Source organism: Tamandua tetradactyla, chromosome 9 (genome assembly GCF_023851605.1).
Source record: "Tamandua tetradactyla isolate mTamTet1 chromosome 9, mTamTet1.pri, whole genome shotgun sequence".
NCBI lineage: Eukaryota > Metazoa > Chordata > Mammalia > Pilosa > Myrmecophagidae > Tamandua > Tamandua tetradactyla.
This window is the reverse complement of record NC_135335.1, coordinates 81,862,278-81,886,561: the sequence shown is the minus strand read 5'-3', so window position 1 is coordinate 81,886,561 and position 24,284 is coordinate 81,862,278. Positions and strand designations below refer to the sequence as shown.

Below are 24,284 nucleotides of genomic sequence, written 5' to 3'. Positions count from 1 at the left end.
TAAAGATAAGCAGTCAAGTAAGGACTAGAAGAACACTGTACATGAATGGAAATCCAGCCATGGCATTTATTAAGTACCTACTGTCTGCAAAGTAGATGCTAAGGCTTTGGTTACACACATTGGGAACTTGTAGGGAAGCAAGAATGGGTGAAGATTGGTGAGATGGCCATTCCAGTGAATGGAAGGGAGATTTTTTTTTTAATGTTTTTTTTGTTGTGAAATATAACATATAAACAAAGAAAAAAGCATTAAATTTTCAAAGCACAGTTCAACAAGCAATTACAGAACAGATCCCAGAGTTTGTTGTGGGCTACTATTCCACCATCTCGGATTTTTCCTTCCAGCTGCTCCCAAACACTGGAAATCTAGAAGAAATATTAATATAGTGACTCGATAGTCATATTTGTCTACCAAATCCTGTTCTCTATGTTATACCTCCTCTTTCTCCTTTGAACCCTCTAACAGTCTATAGGGATCTTTGGGCAATGCCTGTTCTCACTTTTTCAAGTTGAGAAGGGTATTGACACTAAAGGATAGGGGGATTTAATTATTGATAATCTTGCAGAAGCTGGTCCCTCTGGGCCTTGGGATTCACCTGACCCAGGAACCCTCTGGGAATTATAGGCTTCAGGAAAGCAAACTTAGTGCATGAAACCCTCATAGAGTTTCAGTTCAAGCCCTAGATGTTCTCAAGAGTCAATCGGTGTGATGCCGGTTGGGGTTGTGGAAAGCATGACACTCAGCACTATCTAACTGAAGCTTACATAAGAGCAGCCTCTAGAATAGCCTCTCAACTCCATTTATTCTCTCTTGGCCACTGATACCTTATTTTATTATTTTATTATACCTCTTTACCCACCCACCCACCCCCCCTTGCTCTGGAAGGCATTGTCGATCCTGCGGTGCCAGGACCAGACTCATCCCTGGGAGCCACGTCCCACACTGCACTATGGGCACTCCTGAATGTCATGTCGCATACAGGGAGGTGGGCAATGACTTCCTTGCAGCACTGGGCCTAGAGAGAGGGAGTCCACATCTGAGCAACAAAGAGGTTTACTGGAAGGAATTCCTTGGCTTCACCGTGGGCATTCTTAGCTTCTCCCCCACAGGAACAAGCTTATAAGGGCAAGCCTCAAAATCAAGGGCCTAGCCCATTTTCTTGGGAGTCCTCAGTGGTTGAGAGTGTATCCGGGGCTTCCCAAATGGGAAAGTTCAACACTGTACATGAGTAGAAGCCCAGTCATGGCACGTCTTGGTTCTAGTGTATCAACCATCTTCAACCACCCTTGCTTTTAAAAAATAAAAATAAGAATTGATTTTTAATTGTTAAAAGATACATAACATAAAAATTGCTTTAATCATTCTAAGCAAACAATTATCTGACGTTAAGTACATTGACAGTACTGTGTGACTCACACTGTATTTTCAGACCATTTTCATCATCCCAAACTAACTCATACTCATTTAACAGTAGCTCCCCATTCCCCTCCCTGTCCACCCTGGTAACCACTGTTCTGCTTTCTGTTTATATGAATTTGCTTGTTCTAAGTGTTTCAAATAAGAGAAATCATACAATATTTGTCTTTCTGTATCAGCCTTATTCCACTCAAATGATGCCTTCATAGTTTATCTATGTTATAGCATGTACTAGAACTTCACTTCCTTTTTATGACTGAATAATATTCCATTGTGTGGATATACCACATTTTGTTTATCCATTTATCTGTTGAGGCACATTTGGCTTACTTCCACCTTTTGGCTATTGTGAATAAAACTGCTGTGAACATCGTTGTACAGATATCCATCCAAGTCCCTCCTTTCAACTTTTGGGATACTTACCTAGGAGTGGAATTGCTGGGTCATGTGGTAATTCTATGTTTAACTTTCTAAGTAAGAGCCAAACTGTTTTCCACAATAGCTGTATCATCTTACATTTCCACCAACAATGTAAGAGTATACTTGTTTCTCCATGTTCTACATATTTGCCAACACTGTTATTTTCATTTTTTTAAATAATAGTCATCCTAGTGGTTGTGAAGAAGTATCTCATTGTAGTTTTGATTTTCATTTCTTTAATGGCTAATGATGTCAAGCATCTTTTCATGTGCTTTTTGGTTATTTGTATATCTTCTTTGGGAAATGTCTAGTCATATGCTTAGCCCATTTTTTAATTGGGTTGTTTTTCTTTTTGTTTTTGAGTTACAGATATTCCTCCTGTATTCCAGATATTAAACCCTTATCAGATATGTATGTTTCCAAATATCTTCTCCCATTCTGTAGGTTCTTTTCACTTTCTTGGTTAAATTCTTTGATGTATAAAAGTTTTGATTTTGAGAAAGTTCTGTTTATCAATTTCTTTCTTTTGTTGCTCATCTTGGGGTAAAGTATAAGAAACTATTGCCCAACACAAGGTCCTGAAAATGCTTTCCTGCTTGCAATTTTGTTTCTTACTGTGTCAGATTAGGTAATATATATGTTTGTAGGAATTTGCCCATTTTATCTAGGTTTTCTGATTTACTAGAATATACCCTCTTTATAGTACCCTCTTATATTCCTCGTAATTTCTGTAAGGTCAGTAGGGACATCCCAACTTTCATTCCTGATTTTAGTTGTTTGTGTCCTCTCTCAGTATTTTCCTTTGTCAGTCTGGCTAAATGTTTGTTGATTTTATTGATCTTTTCAGTGAACCAACTTTTGGCTTTGCTGATTCTCACCATTGTTTTTCTTTCTCTATTTCATTTATCTTTGCATTTCCTAATCTTTACTATTTCCTTCTTTCTACTAACACTAGGTTCAGTTTGCTTTTCTTTTGTATCTTTGAGTAAGAAGTTAGCTTATTGGTTTGTGATCTTTCTTATTTTTTAATGTAGGCATTTAGAGCTGTAAATTTCCCTCTAAGCACTTGCCTTCCCTGTATCCCATAATTTTTGGTATATTATGTTTTTTTCTTCCATCTCAAGATATTTCCTAGTTCCTCTTACAATTTTTTCTTTAACCCATTGGTTGTTTAATAGTGTTTTGTTTAATTTCAACATATCTATAAATTTTCCAGTTTTCCTTCTGTTATTGATTTCTAGCTTTGTTCCATCGTAATCTGAGAAGATATTTTGAATAATTGCAATATTTTTAAATTTATTAGGATTTGATTTGTGGACCATAATATATGGTCCATCCTGGAAAATGTTCCATATGCACTTGAGAAGAATGTGTATCCTATTGTTCAGTATAGCATTCTATGTATTTCCATTAGGTCTAATTGGTTAATAGTGTTGCTATTGATCTTTTGTTTAGAAGTTCTGTCAGTTATTGAAAGTATTGAAGTCTCCAATTATTATTGTAGAACAACCAATTTCTCCTTTAAATTTTGTCAATTTTTGCCTCATGTATTTTACGTCAGTTTTAGGTACATATTTATTTATAACTGTTGTATCATCTTGCTAGGTTGAACCTTTTATCAGTATACATGATATTCTTCTGTCTATTATCTTTTTTACTGAAAGTCTATTTTGTTTGATAATAATATAAGCACTCTGGCTCTCTTTTGGTTACTGTTCTCATGGTATATCCTTTTCCACCCCTTTACTTTCAATGTCTTTGTATTTTTGTACCTAACATGAGAGTCTCTTGTGGATAGCATGAGATAGATTATAATTTTCATCCAGTCTATTATTCTCAGCCTTTTTTTTTAGAATTTATTTATTAATTTAAAAAAAATTAAGAACAAACAAAAACATTAACATATAATTCTGTTCTACATGTATATTCAGTAATTCTCAATATCATCACATTGTTGCATATTCATCATTTCTTAGAACATTTGCATCAATTCAGAAAAAGAAATAAAAGACAACAGAAAAAGAAATAAAACAGTAACAGAAAAGAAAAGATTATACATACCATACCCCTTACTCCTCACCCTCATTGATCACTAGCATTTCAAACTCAATTTATTTTAACATTTGTTCCCCCTATTATTTATTTTTATTCCATATGTTCTACTCGTTTGTTGACAAGGTAGATAAAAGGAGCATCAGACACAAGGTTTTCACAATCACACAGTCACATTGTGAAAGCTATATCATCATCAAGAAACATGGCTACTGGAACACAGCTCTACATTTTCAGGCTGTTCCCTCCAGCCTCTCCACTACATCTTGAATAACAAGATGATATCTACTTAATGAATAAGAATAACCTCCAGGACAACCTCTCGACTCTGTTTGGAATCTCTCAGCCATTGACAGTTTGTCTCTTTTCACTCTTCCCCCTCTTGGTCGTATTCTGGGCCTTTTAATAGGGGAGTTTAATTCATTTATATTTAAGGTAATAACTGAGAAGGAAAGATTTCCTTTGCCTATTATCTTTCTGTTTTCTGTATGTCTTATGTTTCTGTATGTCTCAGTTACTCTATTTCTGCTTTTCTTTTTGTATTTAATTCCTTTTTTATAATGTGTCATTTAGATTCCCTTCTTCTATCCTTCTCCCTGTATTTTTTAGTCATTTGCTTAGTGGTTGTCTTTGTAATTATAATGAACATCTTAAACTAATAACAAACTAGTTCAGTTAGTTTCAGTAGTATACATCTCTCTACTCCTCTCTAGCTTTGTCTATTCTCTTTTATATTCTTTTTGTCTCAGATTACGTCTTTATACATTGTATGCCCAGTAACGTAAGTTTTTTAAGTTTTTTTTCTTTTTATTCATTTGCCTATTAAGTTATATGGGAAGAAAAAGGCAGTTACAAACCAAAAATACAGTAATGCACAATTTTACATTTACATATGTAGTTACCTTTACCAATGTTCTTTCTTTCTTTCTTTTTTTCATGGGCAGACTCTGGGAATCGAACCCAGGTTTCCAGCTCGGCAGGCAAGAATTCTTGCCACTGAGCCACCATCATACCACCCTATTTATTTTTATAATTTCTGATTACTGTCTGGTGTCCATTTTTTTCAGCCTGAAGGACTCCCTTTAGTGTTTCTTATAAGGCAAGTCTTAATGGTAATGAACTCTTTAAGCTATTGTATATCTGTATATGTCTTAATTTCTCCTTCATTTTTGAAAGATAATTTTTCTATATAGAGAATTGTTGGTTGTCAGGTGTTTTCCCTTTAAGGACTTTAAATATGCCATTCCACTGTCCCCTTATCTCCATGGTTTCTGGTGAGAAATCTGCTGTTAATCTTATTGGGGATTCCTTGTATGGCACAATTTGCTTCTCCATTGCTACTTTCAAATCTGTTCTTTGTCTTTGGATTTAACAATTTCTTTATAACGTGTCTTGATATGGAGATCTACTTGAAGGTTCATTATCTTCCTGGATGCTTATGTTCATGTCTTTCATCAGATTTGGGAAATTTTTGGCTGCTATTTCTTCACCTCCTTTTTCTGCCTCTTCTGCTCTCTCTTGTTTTCTGAAATTGATGTTGATGTGTATATTGGTATACTTGATAGTGTCCCACAAGTCAGCCCTGTTCACTTTTCTTCATTCACTTTCTTTCTGCTCCTCCTCTGGATAATTTTAGTTGTCTTCAAGTTCGTTGATTATTTTTTTCCTGCCTGTTCTAATCTACAGTTGAATCTGCCTGAGTTTTTCATTTCAATTACTGTAGTTTACAGCTCCAAATTTTCTGTTTGGTTCCTTTATATAATTTCCATCTCTTGATTTTATTCAATGTTGTATTAATTTCCTTTAGTTCTTTGTATATGGATTCCTTTAGCTCATCAAACATATTTAAGACAGTTGACTTAAAGTCTTTGACTAATAATTCCAACATTATTCTTGAGAAATGGTTTCTGGCAGATTCTTATTTTTCCTGTGACTGAGCCATACTTTCCTGCTTCTTTGTATTCTTACCTTTTTTTGTTGTTGTTGTTGTTGAAAACTGAATATTTGGTATTATAACTCTGGAAATCTAATTTTCCCACTCCCTGGTATTGCTAGTTTTTGTCCTTGTTGTTGTTATTGTTGAAGACTACAGCTGTCAATTTGTGACTTCTCCAAACTATTTGTGTTCACAAACAGGGAATGGAACAGGGGAAAAGAGACAAAGAAAAAGTAAGTGCTGCCTCTTTAAGACTCTCCCACTTTTGCCTGAAGAGGACTTGGAAGAGTGGCAGCCCTCAGAGCCAGCCTCCCCAGTGATCCGAAGTAGCTGATCAAAAGAAGTGATCAGTGATCAGACCACATTCTCCAGTTATTTTGAGGACTAGGTTCTTATAGTTCACCCTGGCACCAGCAAGCTACGCCAGGCCCCAGGGGAAGGAGGTTGAGGAGTGCAGCCACTGCATGGAGGGTAAAATTCACTGATCTTGACCACAACTTGCCAACTTCTTTGTCCAGCTCTTCTCTGGATTCTGTGTTCCATAGGACTCTAGAGTTTCAAAACAGTTGATTCAGACAGTTTCTGTGAGTTCAGTATTTGTTTTAATGGCGGGATTGATTTCCTGGCAGTTCCTACTCTGCTCTCTTCCCACAGTCCTCTCTACCCTTGCTTCTTAAACAGCAGCACCACTGCCATCTAAGTTTGTGTCTTCTGTGCTGCTGTCCACTGTAGGGGCTTGGTCCATAGTCCTGTTCAAAGGCAGCATTTACCAAAAGCTTGAATCACCCAATGTTTTCTTTCTAAAGCTGGCTTCAGGTAGCTCTGTTGATCACTTATTTGCATTTATTTGAATATTAACCTGCATCTTATTTCCCAGTACATCTCTGACTGATTGTTTGTACAGAGTAGGTTTGCTAGGGAGCAGCCCAGAAATGGCATGTTTTGCGTGGATTTGAAAATTGATTGCTCACAAGTTCATCTCTCATACATCATCTACCTTCTTTGGGGGGTGTTCTAATTTGGTAGCTGCCAGAATGCAATAAACCAGAAACGGAATGGCTTTTAACAAGGGAAATTTAATGAGTTGCTAGATTACAGTTCTAAGGCCAAGAAAATGTCCCAATTAAAATAAGTCTATAGAAATGTCCAATTTAAGGCATCTGAGGAAAGATACCTTGGTTCAAGAAGGCCAATGACGTTCAGCGTTTCTCTCTCAGCCTAAGTTGCACATGGTGAACATGGCGGCATCTGTTGGCTTTCACGTGGCTCTACCGAAAAAGGAACTCTCTCTAAAATGTTTCCTCTTTTAAAGGATTCCAGCAAGCAACTCCACCTTCACTGGGTGGGGAGACACACCTCCATGGAAATCATCTAATCAAAAGTTACCACCCACAATTGAGTGGGTCACATCTTCATGGAAACAAAATGCTCCCACTCAGCAATATTGAATGAAGATCAAAGGGCATGGCTTTTCTGGGGTCCACCACAGATTCAGACCATCACTTGGGGGGGGGGGGAATTATTTTTCCCCATTTTTTTTTAATGCGCAAGTAGAGAATGATAAACAAGTAGAATGATAAACAAGTAGATTGTTCTACTTGTAAACATCTGATGACATAGAAAGAAATTACAGCTTTTTTTTTTTTTAATCTTTTAGGAAACTCAGTTTAAGAATAAGGTTATAGGAGAAAATGACATTACACTCCACTGTGTTGATCAGATATATGGAGGTAAGTATCTGTTTTCCTTTGGCTGTTGCTAGCATTTGGAAGTTTAGCTGATAGTGATGATAATTTTTTTTTTCAATTTTAGAACACTTTATTACTCCAGAAAATAAATAAAATTAAAAAGGAAAATCCAAATCCTCCCATACCCCTTATCCTCCCTTATTATTTTTTTATTAATTTTTAAATTTAAAAAAATATATAACAAGAAAGAAACACAAACATTCTTAACATATGATCATTCTGTTCTACATATATAATCAGTAATTCACAATATGATCACATAGTTGCATATTCATCATCATGATGAACATTATAAACATTAGAACATTTGCAGATGATAATATTTTTATGGCCTGTTTTAGTTTGTTAAAGCTGTTAGAATGCAGTATACCAGAAATGGATTGACTTTTGAAAAGGGAATTTTGTAAGTTTACAGTTTACAGTTACAAGTTTGCAATTCTAAGGGTAGGAAAATGTTCAGACTAAGTCATCTAGGGAAAGATACCCTGACTCAAGAAAGGGCTGTTGATGTTTGAGGTTCCTCTGTCCACTGGGAAGGCACATGGCTAGCTTTCTCGCCAGACCAGTTCTGGCTTTACTGGGGCCGTTTTTTCCTGCCTCTCCAGAGGTCTGGCTGTGTGGGCTCTGGAGCGTTTTCCAAGATGGTTCCCTTTTTTTTTTTTTTTTTTTTAATTTATTTAATTAAAAAATTAAGAAACAAAATAAAACATCAACATACATAATCAGTAATTCACAATATCATCACTTAGTTGCATGTTCATCATTTCTTAGAACATTTGCATTAATTCAGAAAAAGAAATAAAAAGAGGATGGTTCCCTTTTAAAGGACTCTAGTAAGCGATCCCACCTTGAATGGGTAGAAGCACATCTCTATGGACACCATGTAATCAAAAGGTCCCACTCCATTGGGTGGGTTATATCTCTGTGGAAACAACTTAATCAAAAAGATCTAGTGGGCAGTCATGGTGGCTCAGCAGGCAGAGCTTTCAACTGCCATGCCGGACACCCGCGTTCAATTCCTGGTGCTTGCCCATGCAAAAAAATAAAAAAGATCCCAGCCAGCATTATTGAATCAGGATTAAAGAGTAAACATGGCTCTTTTGGGGTACACAACAGTTTCACACCAGCACATGGCCTTCATAGTTTACTAAAATTATTTTCACATACATTACCTTGTTTAAATCAAATTTATGAATGAGAACATTGAGAAATGAAATGACTTGTTTGCAGTCACTTAGCTGAAGGAACTCACATTTGGAACCTGTTCTTTCTAATACTCCATAATGCCATTATGTGTTAGATGTTGATTATACTTTTATATCAGTGTTAGCTATGTGTATAGATTTCACTTTAAAAGCTGATCTGATTAAGGTCTGTTGTTTTACAACAGGATGTCTTTTCTGCTGACTAAATAAATCTCTCCTGCCATGCCTTTCTTCCACTTCTCTTTTTTTGTACTTAGGACTTTTTCGGAAAACCATTCAGTAGCCATTTATGATGTTCTCAGTACTGGTAGGGGCTGAGTAGTTCCAAACTCATAGAGACAAAGAAGCACAAGGAGGGGCCCTAGCCCTAAGCTCAGGTGTTTACTGTCCAAAGAAAGCATGTTCCTGATGCTCTCCGTTCCATCTTTTGTAATCTCTGCTTCAGGTTGATGGAGTCGGTCTTGCCAACAAAGACCAGTCAGTTTCAGTCTTGTGCTTACTCCAAAAAAATGAAGAGCTCTGACTACTTTGAGAGCGCCAGGGCCCCTGCTGGGTAGGAGAGGGCTCCTACTGACAGTTACATAGAAGTAGATGATGGTATCTTTCCTCTTACTTTTGAGAAGTACCCTTAGAAGTTAAGAGTCAACTTTGTTTCTTTACCAGTAACTTGTTTTATACCATAATTTCACTTCCTGATTTCATTGTTGAACTGTAGTGTTTGATGAGAAAAAAAAAACTCTCTTTGGACAACTGAAGAAATATCCTGAGAAACTCATTATCCACTGCAAAGACCTTCGAGTATTCCACTTTTGTCTGAGGTACACAAAGGAAGAGGAAGTCAAAAGGGTAACTAGTTGCATGTGTTTTTAGGTTTTATTTCCCATCCATTTTTTCCCACTCAGCCTAGTTTCTACTTACGTTACCCAAAAATTGAAGGGAACCTTTCATTCTGTAAATTTAAAATTTGTTAAAATCCCATATGCTTTGATTAGAATATGGATTAATTTGATAAGACATGTCTGTGTATTGTCTTAATACATGCTATTATTGCTCCTTCATTTTATAATATTTTTATTCCTGGAGCCTCTAAAGGGTCAAAGATAGAAAACCAGAGTCAGGGGGCGTTAGGGAAAAGAAAAAATGGGGTAAATAGAAGTAACCCTCTTTCCCTACCTCTGACAGCCTTCCCCAAATTCTATGAATAAATGAGTTTGCATCTGGAAATAGTGGTTATGTGTGGAAGGAGGCAATATACAAGTCAGATGAGCAAAGCTGAATCGGTGCTTTTGGAGATTAAGTGAACTTTATATCTGGTGCTAAAGCAAATTGACGTCTATAACTGGGTGAACTCAGAAAGTGGCTTTACCAATTTGATGTTCGTTATAACTTCCAAGATTTCTCTTTTCAAGATATTGAATGTCTCAAATTTGCTACTTCATGGCAAATATATCAGAAGAAACCTAGCAAGAGGCCATTTCATGTATATTGTCTTTGGCCACAGTGAGTTATGCATACTTAGAAGTAATCCCTTAATTTTCTCTCAGATAGTAAAGTAGTTCAGCTAGCATTCTAAACATAGCTCTGGTAATTCTAAGCAGAAAAAAAGGTGGTACAGATATGGAAAAATCCCTAAGAAGTCAGAAACTTCATTTTACAAAACAGTTTCAGTCATATATCCAAACATATTTCTATTGGGAACTTCAAACAAAGAGCACAAGAGATTTATTTCTATTTGTAATCTTCTGGAAAAAGATCTTAAAGGTCATAACAAGTGGATCAGAATAGCTAAGTATCTTGGTTATTGATATTGGCTGTAAATCTTTGATATGTCATATTTTTGGAATATCTGACTTAATATGGCACTTAAAATTTTTAACACCTTGTTGCTAAGAAATCATACTATGTTTAAAAAATGTTCCCCAGAAATCGAAATGTGTTTGAAAATCTGACAAAAATGATTAGGAGTCTCTTGATTTAGCAGTCTTCCAAGAGATAACTTCATAGATACAGAATCAGCAGGAGTTGACCTTTTGTCCACAAGAAACACATTGGCATGCCATAAATAACAGGCAACTTGACTCTGCTCTTGTATCTGTTGAAAGCATAACTATATCAAGTCTTCAGGGCTTAATTAATAACTTTATCTTGGTTGTTTCTTTTCTAGATTGTCAGTGGCATAATTCATCATACCCAAGCTCCTAAATTGCTTAAACGTTTGTTTCTGTTTTCCTATGCAACTGCTGTACAAAACAGTATAGGTAAGTGTCTTCTGAGTTTTAATTTGAGAGTAGGCAGGACCCCTCCAATTCCTACCTGAACCTAGTGGGAGAAAACCCATTCATGGGTTGTTTTGTTCCCCTCTCCTCTAGCAATTGATCACATCTAGCTTGGATTATTCACTCAGAAGGTTTCTGTTCTTTTTTCCTATGACCTTTGTTGTTTTACAGCTGTTCTTTAGGTTTGTTTGTTTGTTTGCTCTTATGAGGGCTTGGAGTTTTTGTTTGTTTAGTTGCTTCTTATTTAAAGATAAAATCAATATACCTGAGATGTCAGACTAGAGTAACAAAATTTAGACAAGTTCAAAATGACCCTATTTGTCCCTGGTTTATTTTTTCTACTTAAATACACTTGGTTTCATTTCATAAGACACTAGAGAATGTCTTGTATTCTAAAAAGTTTTTAAACAATCAGAGCATGCTTTATAGTAATTACTGGGATTGGGTAGGTGGGATAGAACAATTATACTTAAGAAAGCACATCGGAAAACTGGTTTGCTGAGAAGAAACGTAAGGTTCCAAATGTTTTCCATTCAGTTCCCTGAAAAATGGGAAAACTCTTAAGAAAGCTTGGTCAGCTGCATTAGCTATTAATAATACCGAGCAGTGTACAGTGTGTTCACAGGTATTTGTCTTCTTCCTTCTCTAGTCCTCTACCCTGGTTGGTTGTCCTTTTATTGTGTTTACATGCTCTGTCAATTACTCTTAACATTAATCTGGTGTTTAATGACCCTGTGTGCCAAGTGCCTTTTGTCAGGGCATTGCCATGTTAATTTAAAAGCATATATAGGGCTTTCTTGAAACATAGAATTGCTTTTCACTAATCCCTCAATTTTATGAAAATTTACTAAATTCTTGCTGTGGACCAGCACTTTGGGAATGTGGAAGTGAACAAGACTAAATCCTTACCTTCAAAGAACATAAAGTCAAATAAGAATGGCAGCTGAATGAAATGTCTTCTGATGAAAGGGGCTATGGGAGCAGAAAGGAGGAGGTGCCGAACCATGCTGGGGAGGAAAGGCTGTCAGAGAGAGAAAGCTGTGCCTAAACTGATGGTGGAAGGATGTGGGCATATCTGGTAGATAGAAAGGAATATATTAGAGGAAATGGCCTGTGCTAAGATATAGGTATCTCCAAAAACTTATTGTATTTTGGAAACTGTCTGATTTAATAGAAAAGCTGAGTTCAAATTCTTGCCCAAGTGCTTCATAGTTTTGTGACACAACTCCTTATGGGTTCCATTTTCTCATTTTTAAAGCAGCTGTGTTAATGTTTACCTTGAAAGGCTGTGAGGGTTATATCTTACACGGCATATAGGGTGTAGTTATTAAATGATGGTTGCTATTAGTAGTCTAGTATGGTCATGCAACAGGCTGCATGAAGAGATATCATAAGGGTGAGACCAGAGAGGTAAGTAGGGCTATATAAGGAAAGTCCTTTTGCCACACTAAGGTGATGGCGTTAGTGAAAGGGTAAGAGTCAAAGCACTTTATAAAATGGCTGTGAGGTCAGTAAAAAGCAGTTTCCATAAGGGGAAAGAAATGACCCAGGGCCATAGCTAACAAAGTGAGGGAAAAAGAGAAAAGATACATTCAAGATTTAGGAGGTAAAATTGATGGAACTTTATAATTGAGAAAGGGATGGTGTTGCCATGTGTTACTTTTGTGGTTTTGAAAAAATATTTTATAAAAATATTAAGGAGAGTGTAAGGATTTCTTTTTTTGTTTGTTTGTTCATTGGGTTGATGGTAGTACCATTTATTCATGGAATATTAGAAAGAGAAACTTTGGGAGCAGGGAGAAGGTACAGGATTCCGTTTTGAACATTTGAGGTATTTGAGATATTCAGATGTCTAATTAGATTGGGCCAAGAAAGAAAGATTTTGAAGTATCCAGTGTATAGATAGCATTGCAGTTATTCTATAATGTAGAAATTGCAGCTATAAAAAGTCAGTTTAAGGTTATAATTTTCGTTATTAGTCATCTCTCTTCCTTTTCCCTTCCTTATTAGGGTGAAATGGGATCTTTGAAATGTCTAAAGAGTTAATTAAACCAGAAGAAACAGCAAATAATCTATGCATTTCTTGGGTTAAGCCTGGTAACCAACCTCTACCAATAGTAATCAGAAATTTAGCATTTAATGTAATTGTCATGAAAGAGTATGTAGGCTGAGAGGGAACACACATTTCAGTGCAGGCAGAAAAAGAGAACCCTGAGAAGATGGGTTTAGAGAGGTAGGATAAAAACCAGGATAGAACAGAAAGAGGTTCAAGGAAGAGGAGATTCAACTGAGCCACAGTCTACAAAGTAAATAAAATAATAATTTAATGGAGACCCTTGGATTTGGCAATTAGGACGTAATTTATGACTTCAGTGAACTGGGAGTCTGATGGGAGGTGAATCAGATTGAAGTAAATGGAAATTAAAGAAGTAGAAGCAGCTAACATAGACTCTGTTTTTGAGAAGTTTGGTTGTGGGAGAAAAAATGGAAGGAGGAGGCAGTAGCCAGAAGCGGGTCGCTAATGCAGGCCTTGATGTCCTAATTTATAAGATAAGGGTTTGGGCTAGAGTATTCCAGAGGTTCGATCCAACCGTAAAAATTTGTGATCAACTTCAGTAAGCTTTTGTTACAGAATGGGGGTATTTCAGTTAATAGAGAATATAACTGCACATTATTCAGGATGGATTATTTTCAGAGAATTACATTAACATAAAAATAACATAGGGCGGGCCATGGTGGCTCAATGACAGAGTTCTCGCCTGCCATGCTGGAGATGCGGATTCAATTCCTGGTGCCTGCCCATGCGAAAAAATAAAAAAATAACAACAAATTAGGCTGAGTATAAGACTTGTTTCTTAATTAGTAAATTCATCTTTGTGAATGACTGAAATCTTTTTACTTTAGTAGGGTGAAATGAGATTTTTGAAATTTTTAAAGCGTTAATTAAATCAGAAGAAACAACAAATAATCTCTTATTTCTGTAAATCTCTTATTATTTGTTGTGTGTTCAGTTGCTCATTAACTGGCTGCTGGCTTACCGCTTTTTGCAATATGAGATTTACAAATATTATTTCTTTGTTGATTATTTATATAAACTTTTAGGGGGTTTCACATTTGAGAAATTATACTCTATCTTTAAGAATTCTTCCTTTTCTTTGTATCCTGCTTCTTGGTGTGTAGAACTGCTTCTTGACTTGCTAACATATGTTGATCAGCATGTCAAAACTCTTACCTTGCTTGACCCTGGCACTTTCATTACTTTGTGGTGGCTTTTTGTGCCTAAAGGCCGAGGATATATAGCATCTTTTATTCTATTTTAATTCCATCCTTCATCTCTTCTTCCAACACCCCCCCCCCCCTTTTTGTTTTCTTGAGAAGTAAAGGTAAGAACTGATAAATCTTAACTGACCAGTTAGTTTTTTCAAATAAGGGTTTTTAGAGGAGGATGCATTGCAATCCTGACATCTTCTTTAATCATTCCCTGGCTTAATAATTCACAAATGTGTTTGGCCACAAGGTCTTAAAGTGTTTATGAAATGGCATTTTAGGGAAAGACCTGCCTTTATTCCTAAGGAAATGTTTTTTACTGTGGTTGAAATTGGATGTTATTATTTATGTCCACTGGGAAACTTTCTTTGTGTGTGTGTATTTAGGACTCTATGGAAATTTCATTTATAGTTCCCTGGTTTTGAATTCCAGTTCTGACATTGACTAGCTCTGTAACCTTGGGTAAGTTACTTAATATTTCTGTGCCACACCTGTAAAATGGAGAAAGCGATATTCTGCCAACCCTAAGGGTTGTAAGAATTGGGTTGATAAAATCTAATACACTTAGAACAGTGCCTAGCCATAATAAATGCTATATAAGCATTAACTATTATTATTATAGTTATTATTCTTATTATTTGTGCTGTGACCTAGTTTTATTAAAAGGAGCAGGTGGGAATTTTATCGAACACCTTGTTTTTCCAGAGTGCTTAAGTTTTTTAGATTTCCAAAGGCTTGAACTAACTGGGTTGTAAATTAGTTTGTGTAAATATATGAGATTATTTTAGTGCATACCACTCCCAGCAGGCAGTGCTGTGGCTTGGGAGACAACCAAGGACAAGTCTGCTGAACCACAGCCTAGTGCCTATTTCCTCCTGGTAGGTAGTGGCAGGGTAGGGGCAGGAGCACCCGTCACCATAATGTGTGTTTTGGCTACCAGCCCTGACCCTCACCAGGGCTCTCCAATTTGTTTGTGGCTTTCAGAAACCAGGTGTCACACTGGAAAGTCCCTTTGTTGGCAGTGCATCTTCACATTAAAGGAGGACTTACATTCTAGAACCTGACTTGCTATTCAAATGAGTTTGCCATCTTATGCACATATTGGTAGAGCTAAAAATATTTTATTATTTTAACATTTGTGCCAAGCCTGTCTCTAAGTGATTCTCAGAATCTTTTCTGTGTTATATGAATTATCTCATGGTCAGATGACTAAAAATGGAGCTATAAATTGCTTTTGCAAGGAGAAGAACAAGAACAACTTCTTTCCTACAATATAAAAAGACAGAGCCTCGGTGTGATTTTGGATTAATTAATGAAAAAAATGGAACAAGGTTAGGAATAAGCAGTGTATTCATTTTACTTGGATAAAAATGAGTGTTCCTGAAGGAAATTAGGGCCTGAGAATCCACTTTCGCATAATTGAAATACCAGTGCTTCATGAAAATATTTTATTTTATTTTTAATTTGTTTTGTTAGCCACAGATCCCAAGAACCATGCTGTAATGTTTGACACACTTAAAGACTGGTGTTGGGAATTAGAGCGGACCAAAGGCAATGTGAAGTACAAGGCAGTGGGCATCAATGAAGACTATACAGTCTGTGAAAGGTAAGCAAGAGAAAGCTTTCAGTATGGTTGCTTTAAAAAAAAATACCAACTTTATTGAGATATATTTACTTGCCATACAACTCATCCATTTAAAGTGTATAGTGTTTCTTAGTATATTCTCAGGATTTTGCAGCCATCTCCACAGTCAATTTTAAAATATTTTTATCATCCCAAAAAGAAATCCCATACCCACTGGCAGTCACTCCCCATTTTCCTACTACCCTCAAGCTCTAAGCAGTTGCTAATTTGTTTTCTTTCTCTATAGATTTGTCTGTTCTGGGGAATCATGTAATATATAATCTTTTACCATTGGCTTCTTTTACGTAGCCTAATGTTTTCAGGATTCATTCATGTCAGAGCATGTATCAAAGCTTCATTTTTTTTTATTGCCAAATAGTATCCCATCGTATGGAGATAACTACATTTTATTTGTCCTCTCATCAGTTCATGGACATTTGGAGTGATTTTACTTTTTGCCTATTATGGATAATGCTCCTGTGAACATTTGTGGACAAATTTTTTAAGTGGATATATGTTTTCATATATATGTACAAGAGGAATCTTGTACATATAACCTAGGATTGGAGTTACTGGGTCATATGGTAATTCTATTTTTAACCATTTGAGGAACTGCAAGACTACTTTTCATAGCAGGTGCATTATTTGACATTTCCACAGTAATGTATGAGGATTCCAATTTCTCCACATAAGGACTGTTTTTTCTTCATATGGCTTTGATCTATAATCTAGTGTCCTTTCCTTTCAACGTGAAGAACTCCCATAGCATTTCTTATACAGCTGATCTCGTGTTGATGAGGTTGCTCAGCTTTTGTTTATCTGAATATGTGTTAATCTGTCCCTTGTTGTTTTTTGTTTGTTTTTTGGTTTGTTTTAAACATAACAACATACAAACACAAACATTCTTACCATAAGATCATTCCATTCTTGGTATATAAACAGTAACTCGATATCATCACATAATTGTATATTCATCACCACAATCACCTCTCATAGCATTTGTATCAATCCAGAAAAAGAAATAAAAAGAAAAAAGAAAAAAATTCCTGTCCTTTATATTTGAAAGACAGTTTTGTTGATATATAATTCTTGGTGGGCTGTTTTTCCTTTTCAGCACTTTAGATCCGTCATCCGTTGCCTTCTTGTCTCCATGGTTTCTGTTGAGAAACCCATATTTAATTGTATTAGGACTCCATTATATATGACATTTTGCTTCTCTCTCGGCTTTCAGATTCTCTTTATCTTTGGCATTTGATAGTTTGATTGTGATATGTCTTGGTGTGGGTCTTTTGAGTTTATTGTATTTGTAGTTCACTGAGCTTCTTAGATATGTACACTCATATCTTTTGTTAAATTTGGAAGTTTATTTCTTTGAGTATTCTTTCTGCCCCTTTCTCTCTTTCTTCTCCTTCTGGGATTCCCACCATGTATGCTTGATGAGTCTCAAAGGTTTCTTAGCCTCTGTTTACTTTTCTTCATTCTTTTTTCTTTCTCTTCTTTGAATTGAATGATTTCAATAGTCTTATCTTCAAGCTCACTATTATTTTTTCTGCTAGCCCCAACCTGCTGTTGACTCTCTTTAGTGAATTTTAAATTTCAATTATTGCAGTCTTCAACTCTGTTGGTTTCTATATTTTTTTTAAGATTTCTGTATTTTTATTGATATTCTTTTTGGTTCATCTGTAATTTTCCTGATATTCATTAGTTCTTTGCCCATGTTTCACTTTAGTTCTTTAGGACCACTTTTTTGAAGTCTTTGTCTGGTATGTCCCATGTCTGGTCCTCCTTGTTGATGGTTTCTAATGCTTTTTCCTGCTCCTTTGCATGGGCCATCATTTCCTGTTTCTTTATATTTTGTGACCTTTGTTGCAACCTGGAATTTTTTTTGGGGGGGGGGGTGCATTCTCTGGAAATCGAACCCAGGTCTCCACATGAAAGGTGGGCATTCTAACCACTGAACTACCCGTGTACCCCAACCTGGACATTTTTATATTCTAATGTGTTATTTCTGGAATAGAAACACTGAGGTATCTGTTTTTTAAGCTTGGATCCAGCTAGTGTTATGACAGAACATTCCTTGAATGCCAAGAGCTAACAAAAAGCAAAAAATATGGTGAGGGATTGGGGGTGGAAGGAGAAAACACCTTTCCAAGTTTTTGTCAATTGGGCTGTGCGGGTACTTTCTTTCGGACCTAGCTATCATAACATTAAGTTTAGAGAACAGCCCAAGGCAAAAGCTTGGGGTCTTCCCTAGTCTCTTTTGCACACGTGTCTTGTCCTAGGATGTGTGTGCAACTTTAAGAATTCCTCATTGATAGGGATCCAAATATTCCCTTTTCCCCAGGAAAGCACAGTTTCTCATGGTCCTGAGCACCACACCGTATGACTCGCCACCAGCAATCCCCCATCCCAGGCTGCCATGCCTTGACTATTCTCCCACAGTGCCTATAGGAGAGCTCTTTGAGCTGCCTCTAGCACAGGGCAAGCTCTGGCACTGCATGCCTACGATGAGTATTCTGTTTCAGTATTTCAAGCTGCTATCAGAAAGGTTAGTACAGACATACATGCTCCCAGTATGTGCATTGAAAGTTACCCTGCACCCTCTGGAACCAGAACCAGGTACCTGCACTGGGCCACCTTGGTGCTGAGGCAGTGTGGGGATGGGGGAGGAGCCAGCAAGGGAGCTACCACGAGATCCTATCTTTTCTTTTTAACTTTTTTTATTGTGAAAAATAATGTTTATACAAAAAAAGCAGTAAACCTCCAAGTACATTTTAACAAGTAGTTACATAACAGATTTTAAAATTTGGCATGGGTTATACTTCCATGATTTTTCAGTTTTTCTTCTCCAAGACCCTGGAGACTAAAAGGAATATCAATATATGGATTCAGCAGTCATATTCATTTGTTAAATCCTATCTTATCTATTATACTCTTCCTTCTTTTTCGTGAAAAATAATATATATACAGAAAAGCAGTAAGTTTCAAAGTACATTGTAACAATTAGTTATAGAACAGATTTCACAGTTTGGTATGGGTTGCAATTCCTTGGTGTTAGTTTTTTACATGAAGCTCTCACTGAATAGATGATCTTTGAGCAAAGACTCGACAGAACTGAAAGATCATCAGAAGATACGTGGGGGAAGAGCATTCCACGTAGAGGAAACAGTAAGGGCAAAGGCCCTGGGGTGTAATCTTGCCTGGTTTGTGTGAAGAACAGTGAGGAACCCAGGACCTAGAAAGGGGCAAGCAAAGGAAAGAGTAGTAGGAAATGAGGGAGGGGCTGGATGGTGATGAGCCTGGAAGCATTCCTAAGAATGTAGTCTCTGGCTCTGAGTACAGTGAGGAGTTTGAGGAGAGGCGTGATGTGATTTGACCTAAATTTTTAAAGTATGACTCTACATAACCCATCTTTAGAAACTCGAATCTTATCATTTTGGAACATATTACTGATGACCCTCCTAACAGTTTCATGTTCCTGAAGAGCCTCTTCAGCACATCAATTTTGATTCAGGTCAATCATGAACATTGACAGATTAGCTCTCCTCTCACAAGGGTGAGCTGGGATGACAGTGGGGAGGAGCCTCTAGGGCAAGTGTCATATCATTCACTCAGTCATCCTACCCTATCACTTCATTGTCAGCTCCACCCAGCTCCTCTCAGTCATAAAGCTCAGAGGGGAAAACAGGCTTATGCTCAGAAAGAGGTTAGAAATCCCTACTCCAAAGGAGTGATCATTTTTAAGGTGGTGTTCAGGTGAAGATAAGACATTCCCATTTCCAGAATTTGAAAGAAAGAAAGAAAAAACCCTGCCACAACTGATTAAATGAGTTGGCGTTTGCATAAGTCTTAACAACTCAAAAATACAGCCAGTAGAGACAGTAGTGGGAAAAACTGTTCATTCATGGTAAATGGGGAGAATGCCCCAGCCATACACTCCCTCTTTGCTTTTCTGTTCTGTGGGGTGATACTGGAAAAGTTGTGCTTTATTTCTCACCTGAATTAATTTAACTGCCTAAATGGTCCCCTTTGCATCCATTTCCTACATAGAAGGGAGAGTGAGTATTTTTCCAGGTGCATCTAATCACGCTGCCCCCTCCTTCAGAGGCCACCCGCTGTCCTTTATAGACAAAAACCCATAAAAGCACTACAAGGCCCTTTATGGTTTGGCTCCTGCTTAACTCTCCAACTTACGTCACACCCCTCTAGCCATACTGACCTCTCCTTACTATAGGCTTTGCTTGGGCTGTCTCCTGTCTGGGTACTACCTTTTGCCTCTAGCTGCACATGTGTAGTTAACGCCACCTCAGCTGTCAGACCTCCACTCAGGTATTTCTTTCTTAGGGAACTTTCCCAAGACTACATCAGGTTTCCTTGTGATGAGCTTTCATTGGTACTGTAGTCTTCTCTTTAGAGCACTTTCCTGCATTTGTGAGTTTTATTTTTCTTTGTATCATCATTTGGCTAATGTTTGTTTCCCCAGTATGTCACCGCTGTGATACCAAGGACACACTGTCTGATTTTCTCATTGTTATAACCTCAGTTCCATACACAGTGCCTGGCCTGTAATAGGTGTTCAGCAAATAAGAAAGAGAATGAATAAATTATTAAATAGCTAATGGGTTAGTAGTTAGAGAGAATCTAAATCAGGTTGGATGAGAATAAGAAACTTTGCATCTACTTCACTTTCCTCCAAGGTCAGAACTTGGAGGATCCATTACTTTTACTTTTTTTTTTTTTTTTTTAATAAATTCTCCTCCTGAAAAGCATTTGCTCTCATCCTACCTCCCTGTGAAGGTATAGAAAATTATGTAGCCTGTAGGATTTATTTCACAAAGAGGGGCCTGTGAATTGATGCTGGCACAGGAACACATATTGCTACTCTGACGTTAAAGCACTAGGGGTTCTATCACCCTCATTAAGGTTGTGCCTGAGTGGATCATGCAGCTTTTCATGAATAAAGTCATCCTGCATTTGGAGAGGTGGTTTACTTTGTCTTGTAAACTCATCCTAATGACTACTTTCCAAGGAGTTAGGAATGACTGCTTGTCTTATTTGGGAGTGTGCCAGTTTGAAAGGATTATGTACCCTAGAAAAGTCATGTTTTAATCCTGATCCATCTTGTAGAGGCAGCCATTTCTTTTAATTCCTATTCAGCACTGTAGGGTGGAAACTTGATTAGATTATCTCCACTTAGATGTGACACACCCAACTGTGGGTATTGACCTTTGATTAGAGGGAGATGTGACTCCACCCATTCCAGGTGGGTCTTGATTAGTTTACTGGAATCCTTTAAAAGAGCAAACATTTTGGAAAAAGCTTCAGAGCCAGTAGAACCACGAGAGCCCACTCAGCCAGATACCTTTTTAGATGAAGAAGGAAAATGTCCCTGGGGGAGCTTCATGAAACAAGAAGCCTGGAGAGAAAGCTAGCAGATGTTGCCATGTTCATCATGTGCCTTTCTAGTTGAGGGAGAAGAACGTCATCGGCCTTATTGAACCAAGGTATCTTTCCCTGGATGCCTTAGATTGGACATTTCTGTAGCCTTGCTTTAATTTGGATATTTTCACAACCTTAGAACATGTAAACTAGTAACTTAATAGATTCCCATTTTTAAAAGCCATTCTGTGTCTGGGATATTGCATTCCAGTAGGTTGCAAACTAGAACAGGGGGTCTCACAAAAGAGATTTTGCAGAATTCACTTCAAGTTCATTGGGACGAGAGAATACATCTTAAACATCCCTTATTGGCTGTACTCCTCTTCATCTCTGTACAACCCTCTCTCTTGAGTGACTGGATGGTAAATACATTTGGTTCTGAAAATTGTTTTCTGTGAGAAACTATTTATAAGAAAAAATTACCTGGCTAACATTGTAAAATATCCAACCTCACTAGTAAGCGAAGACATGCGAATTAAAAATAAATGAAGCCCTACCCCCAGTTTTATAGAATGGGTCACTTTGGGAAAGGAGCTGAGAATCTAGTTTAAACAACTCCACGGGTGATTCTTAAAGGTTGAGTAACAGTGGTCTACTTGCAAGTTATCATCTGCAGAACTCTTCTCAAAGTTTAATGTGTATGTAAATCACCTGGGTATCTTATTAAAGTGCAGATATCGATTGATATGTTGCAACTGATCAATATATTTCTCAAATGTCTTAATCTATAGATTCCCTCACCATCTTTTTTTTGCAATTTATTTGAAAAAAAAAAAGCAGGCCATTTGTCTGAGTTTCTCATGGTCTAGATTTTGATGATCACATCCCCATGATGGTGTTAACTAGTCACTCCATCTCCTGTGAATTGATTAGATCTAATAACTTGACTAAATTTGTGTTTTAATCTTTCCAGTTCTGAAAATCATCTTTCCCATGACCTGATACTTACTAGATATACTTCAATATGTAACATGCATACAAACACCATCTGATTATTTTCCATTTAGTTCTAACACCATAGGCATCTTATTTCTTGTGAGGCTATAAGCTCTTAGAAAGATGTTTACAAACCCAACTCTTAGATGGGTTTCTTACTGTTAGAAACCTGTGTGTGGGCAGGCCACTGTGACTCAGCAGGCAGAGTTCTCTCCTGCCATGCTAGAGACCCAGGTTCGATTCCTGATGCCTGCCCATGCAAAAAAAAAGCGTAATGAAAGAAACCTGTGTGTATTGATTAGAGAAAGAGATGATGCCCTCATATAGGTTTACCTTGTTTAATTGAGCTTCCCAGATATTGTGTTTTTTACAAATTGAAGGTTTGTGGCAGCCCTACATTGAGCAAGTCTGTTGTTGCTGTTTTTTCCAACAGCTTGTGCTCACTTCATATCTCTTTCACATTTTAATTAAGGTATGTGCATTGTTTTTTAGATATAAGGGTATTGCACACTTAATAGTTTATAGTATAGCATAAACATAACTTCTGTATGTTCTGGAAACCAGAAAATTCATGCAACTTGCTTTATTATAACATTTGCATTATTGTGGTGGTCTAGAACCAAACCCGCAATATCTCTGTGGTAGTTAGATTCAGTTGTCAACTTGGCCAGGTGAAGGCACCTAGTTCTGTTGCTGTGGACATGAGCCAATGGTAGGTGAATCTCATCTATTGTTGCTAATTACATCTGCAGTCGGCTAGGAGGCGTGACTGCTGCATGAGTGACATTTGACTTAATTGGCTGGTGCTTAAATGAGAGAACGCAATGTAGCACAGTCTAAGCAGCTCAGCCCAGGCCTTTGGAGATACAGAAATAATTCACCCCAGGGAAAGTTGTTGGAACCCAGGGGCCTGGAGAGAAGACCAGTAGAGACCATCTCTGCCTTCCATGTAAGAAAGAACCTCAGTGGAAAGTTAGCTGCCTTTCCTCTGAAGAACCAACAAAATAAATCCCCTTTTATTAAAAGCCAATGCATCTCTGGTGTGTTGCATGCCGGCAGCTAGCAAACTAGAACAGATTTGGTACTGGAGAGTGGGGTGCTGCTGCGGTTTGTAAATACCAGATATGTTGGAACAGTTTTTGGATGGCTAAAGGGAAGATTTTGGAGGAACCATGAAGAGAATGATGGAGAAGTCCTGGAGGGTTTGAAGAGACTGTTGGTGTAAATGGAACTACTACCAATCTTGACAAAGGAGGACACAAAAGGGAGAGATTGGAGTTTGCAGAGTGAGAACCATGGAAGCTCGGGTCTGAAGCCAAGAAACCTCGGCCAAGAGAGTGGACCCACCCATATACATGGAGAGGGTGAGTTTACCCTGAAGGGCGAGGATGAGTCTCCCCTCTCATTGCAGTGGAAGAGTTGTGCGGCCTCGGGCCTTGGAAAAGGCTTAGCACGCTCCTTGGGGGACTGGGAGAGCCTGGCTGCCACCATGTGGAGGGGTTGAGTGTGTGCCCCAGAAATGGCAGAGAGCCCAGGGGTGGCCCTGATGCCTGGAAAGAGTGGAGCCCAGAGGTGGTCTCCTTGATGTTCCCCGAGGTTGATTTGGAAAGAGGCTGGCCACTGCATAGGCCCTTGGAAGGGGTGGGACTGCCACTTTCTAAAGCTGAAGGATAAATGACTTTCAGACTTTGAAATCCCATGGCACCTGCCCTGCAGGTTTTACATCTGTGTTTCTTTCAATTTCTCCCTATGGAAATGAAAATCTGTATCCTGTGAATATCCTTCTTTGCATATTGGCACTGGACTTGTTTTGAGATTCACAGGTCCACAGCCAGAAGAGAATATTTTGCACCTGTTTAAGGTGATGTGTGTAGTTGCCAAGTTGACAAGGGGTGGACATGTGGTAGTTAGATTCAGTTGTCAACTTGGCCAGTTGAAGGCACCTAGTTCTGTTGCTGTGGACAT

The 24,284-nt window shown here is 37.6% G+C and overlaps 1 protein-coding gene across 2 annotated transcripts in view; it reads left to right on the top strand.

The window, feature by feature from the left end:
* Window positions 1–24,284, top strand: part of MTMR12 (myotubularin related protein 12) — a 105,501-nt gene that overhangs the window by 44,599 nt on the left and 36,618 nt on the right. For both annotated transcript variants that reach the window (XM_077116914.1, XM_077116915.1), the window contains exons 4-7: window positions 7,482–7,554; window positions 9,493–9,623; window positions 10,942–11,035; window positions 15,797–15,926. In XM_077116914.1, the coding sequence (XP_076973029.1) occupies window positions 7,482–7,554; window positions 9,493–9,623; window positions 10,942–11,035; window positions 15,797–15,926 (428 nt within the window). The remainder of the gene's footprint in view (window positions 1–7,481; window positions 7,555–9,492; window positions 9,624–10,941; window positions 11,036–15,796; window positions 15,927–24,284) is intronic.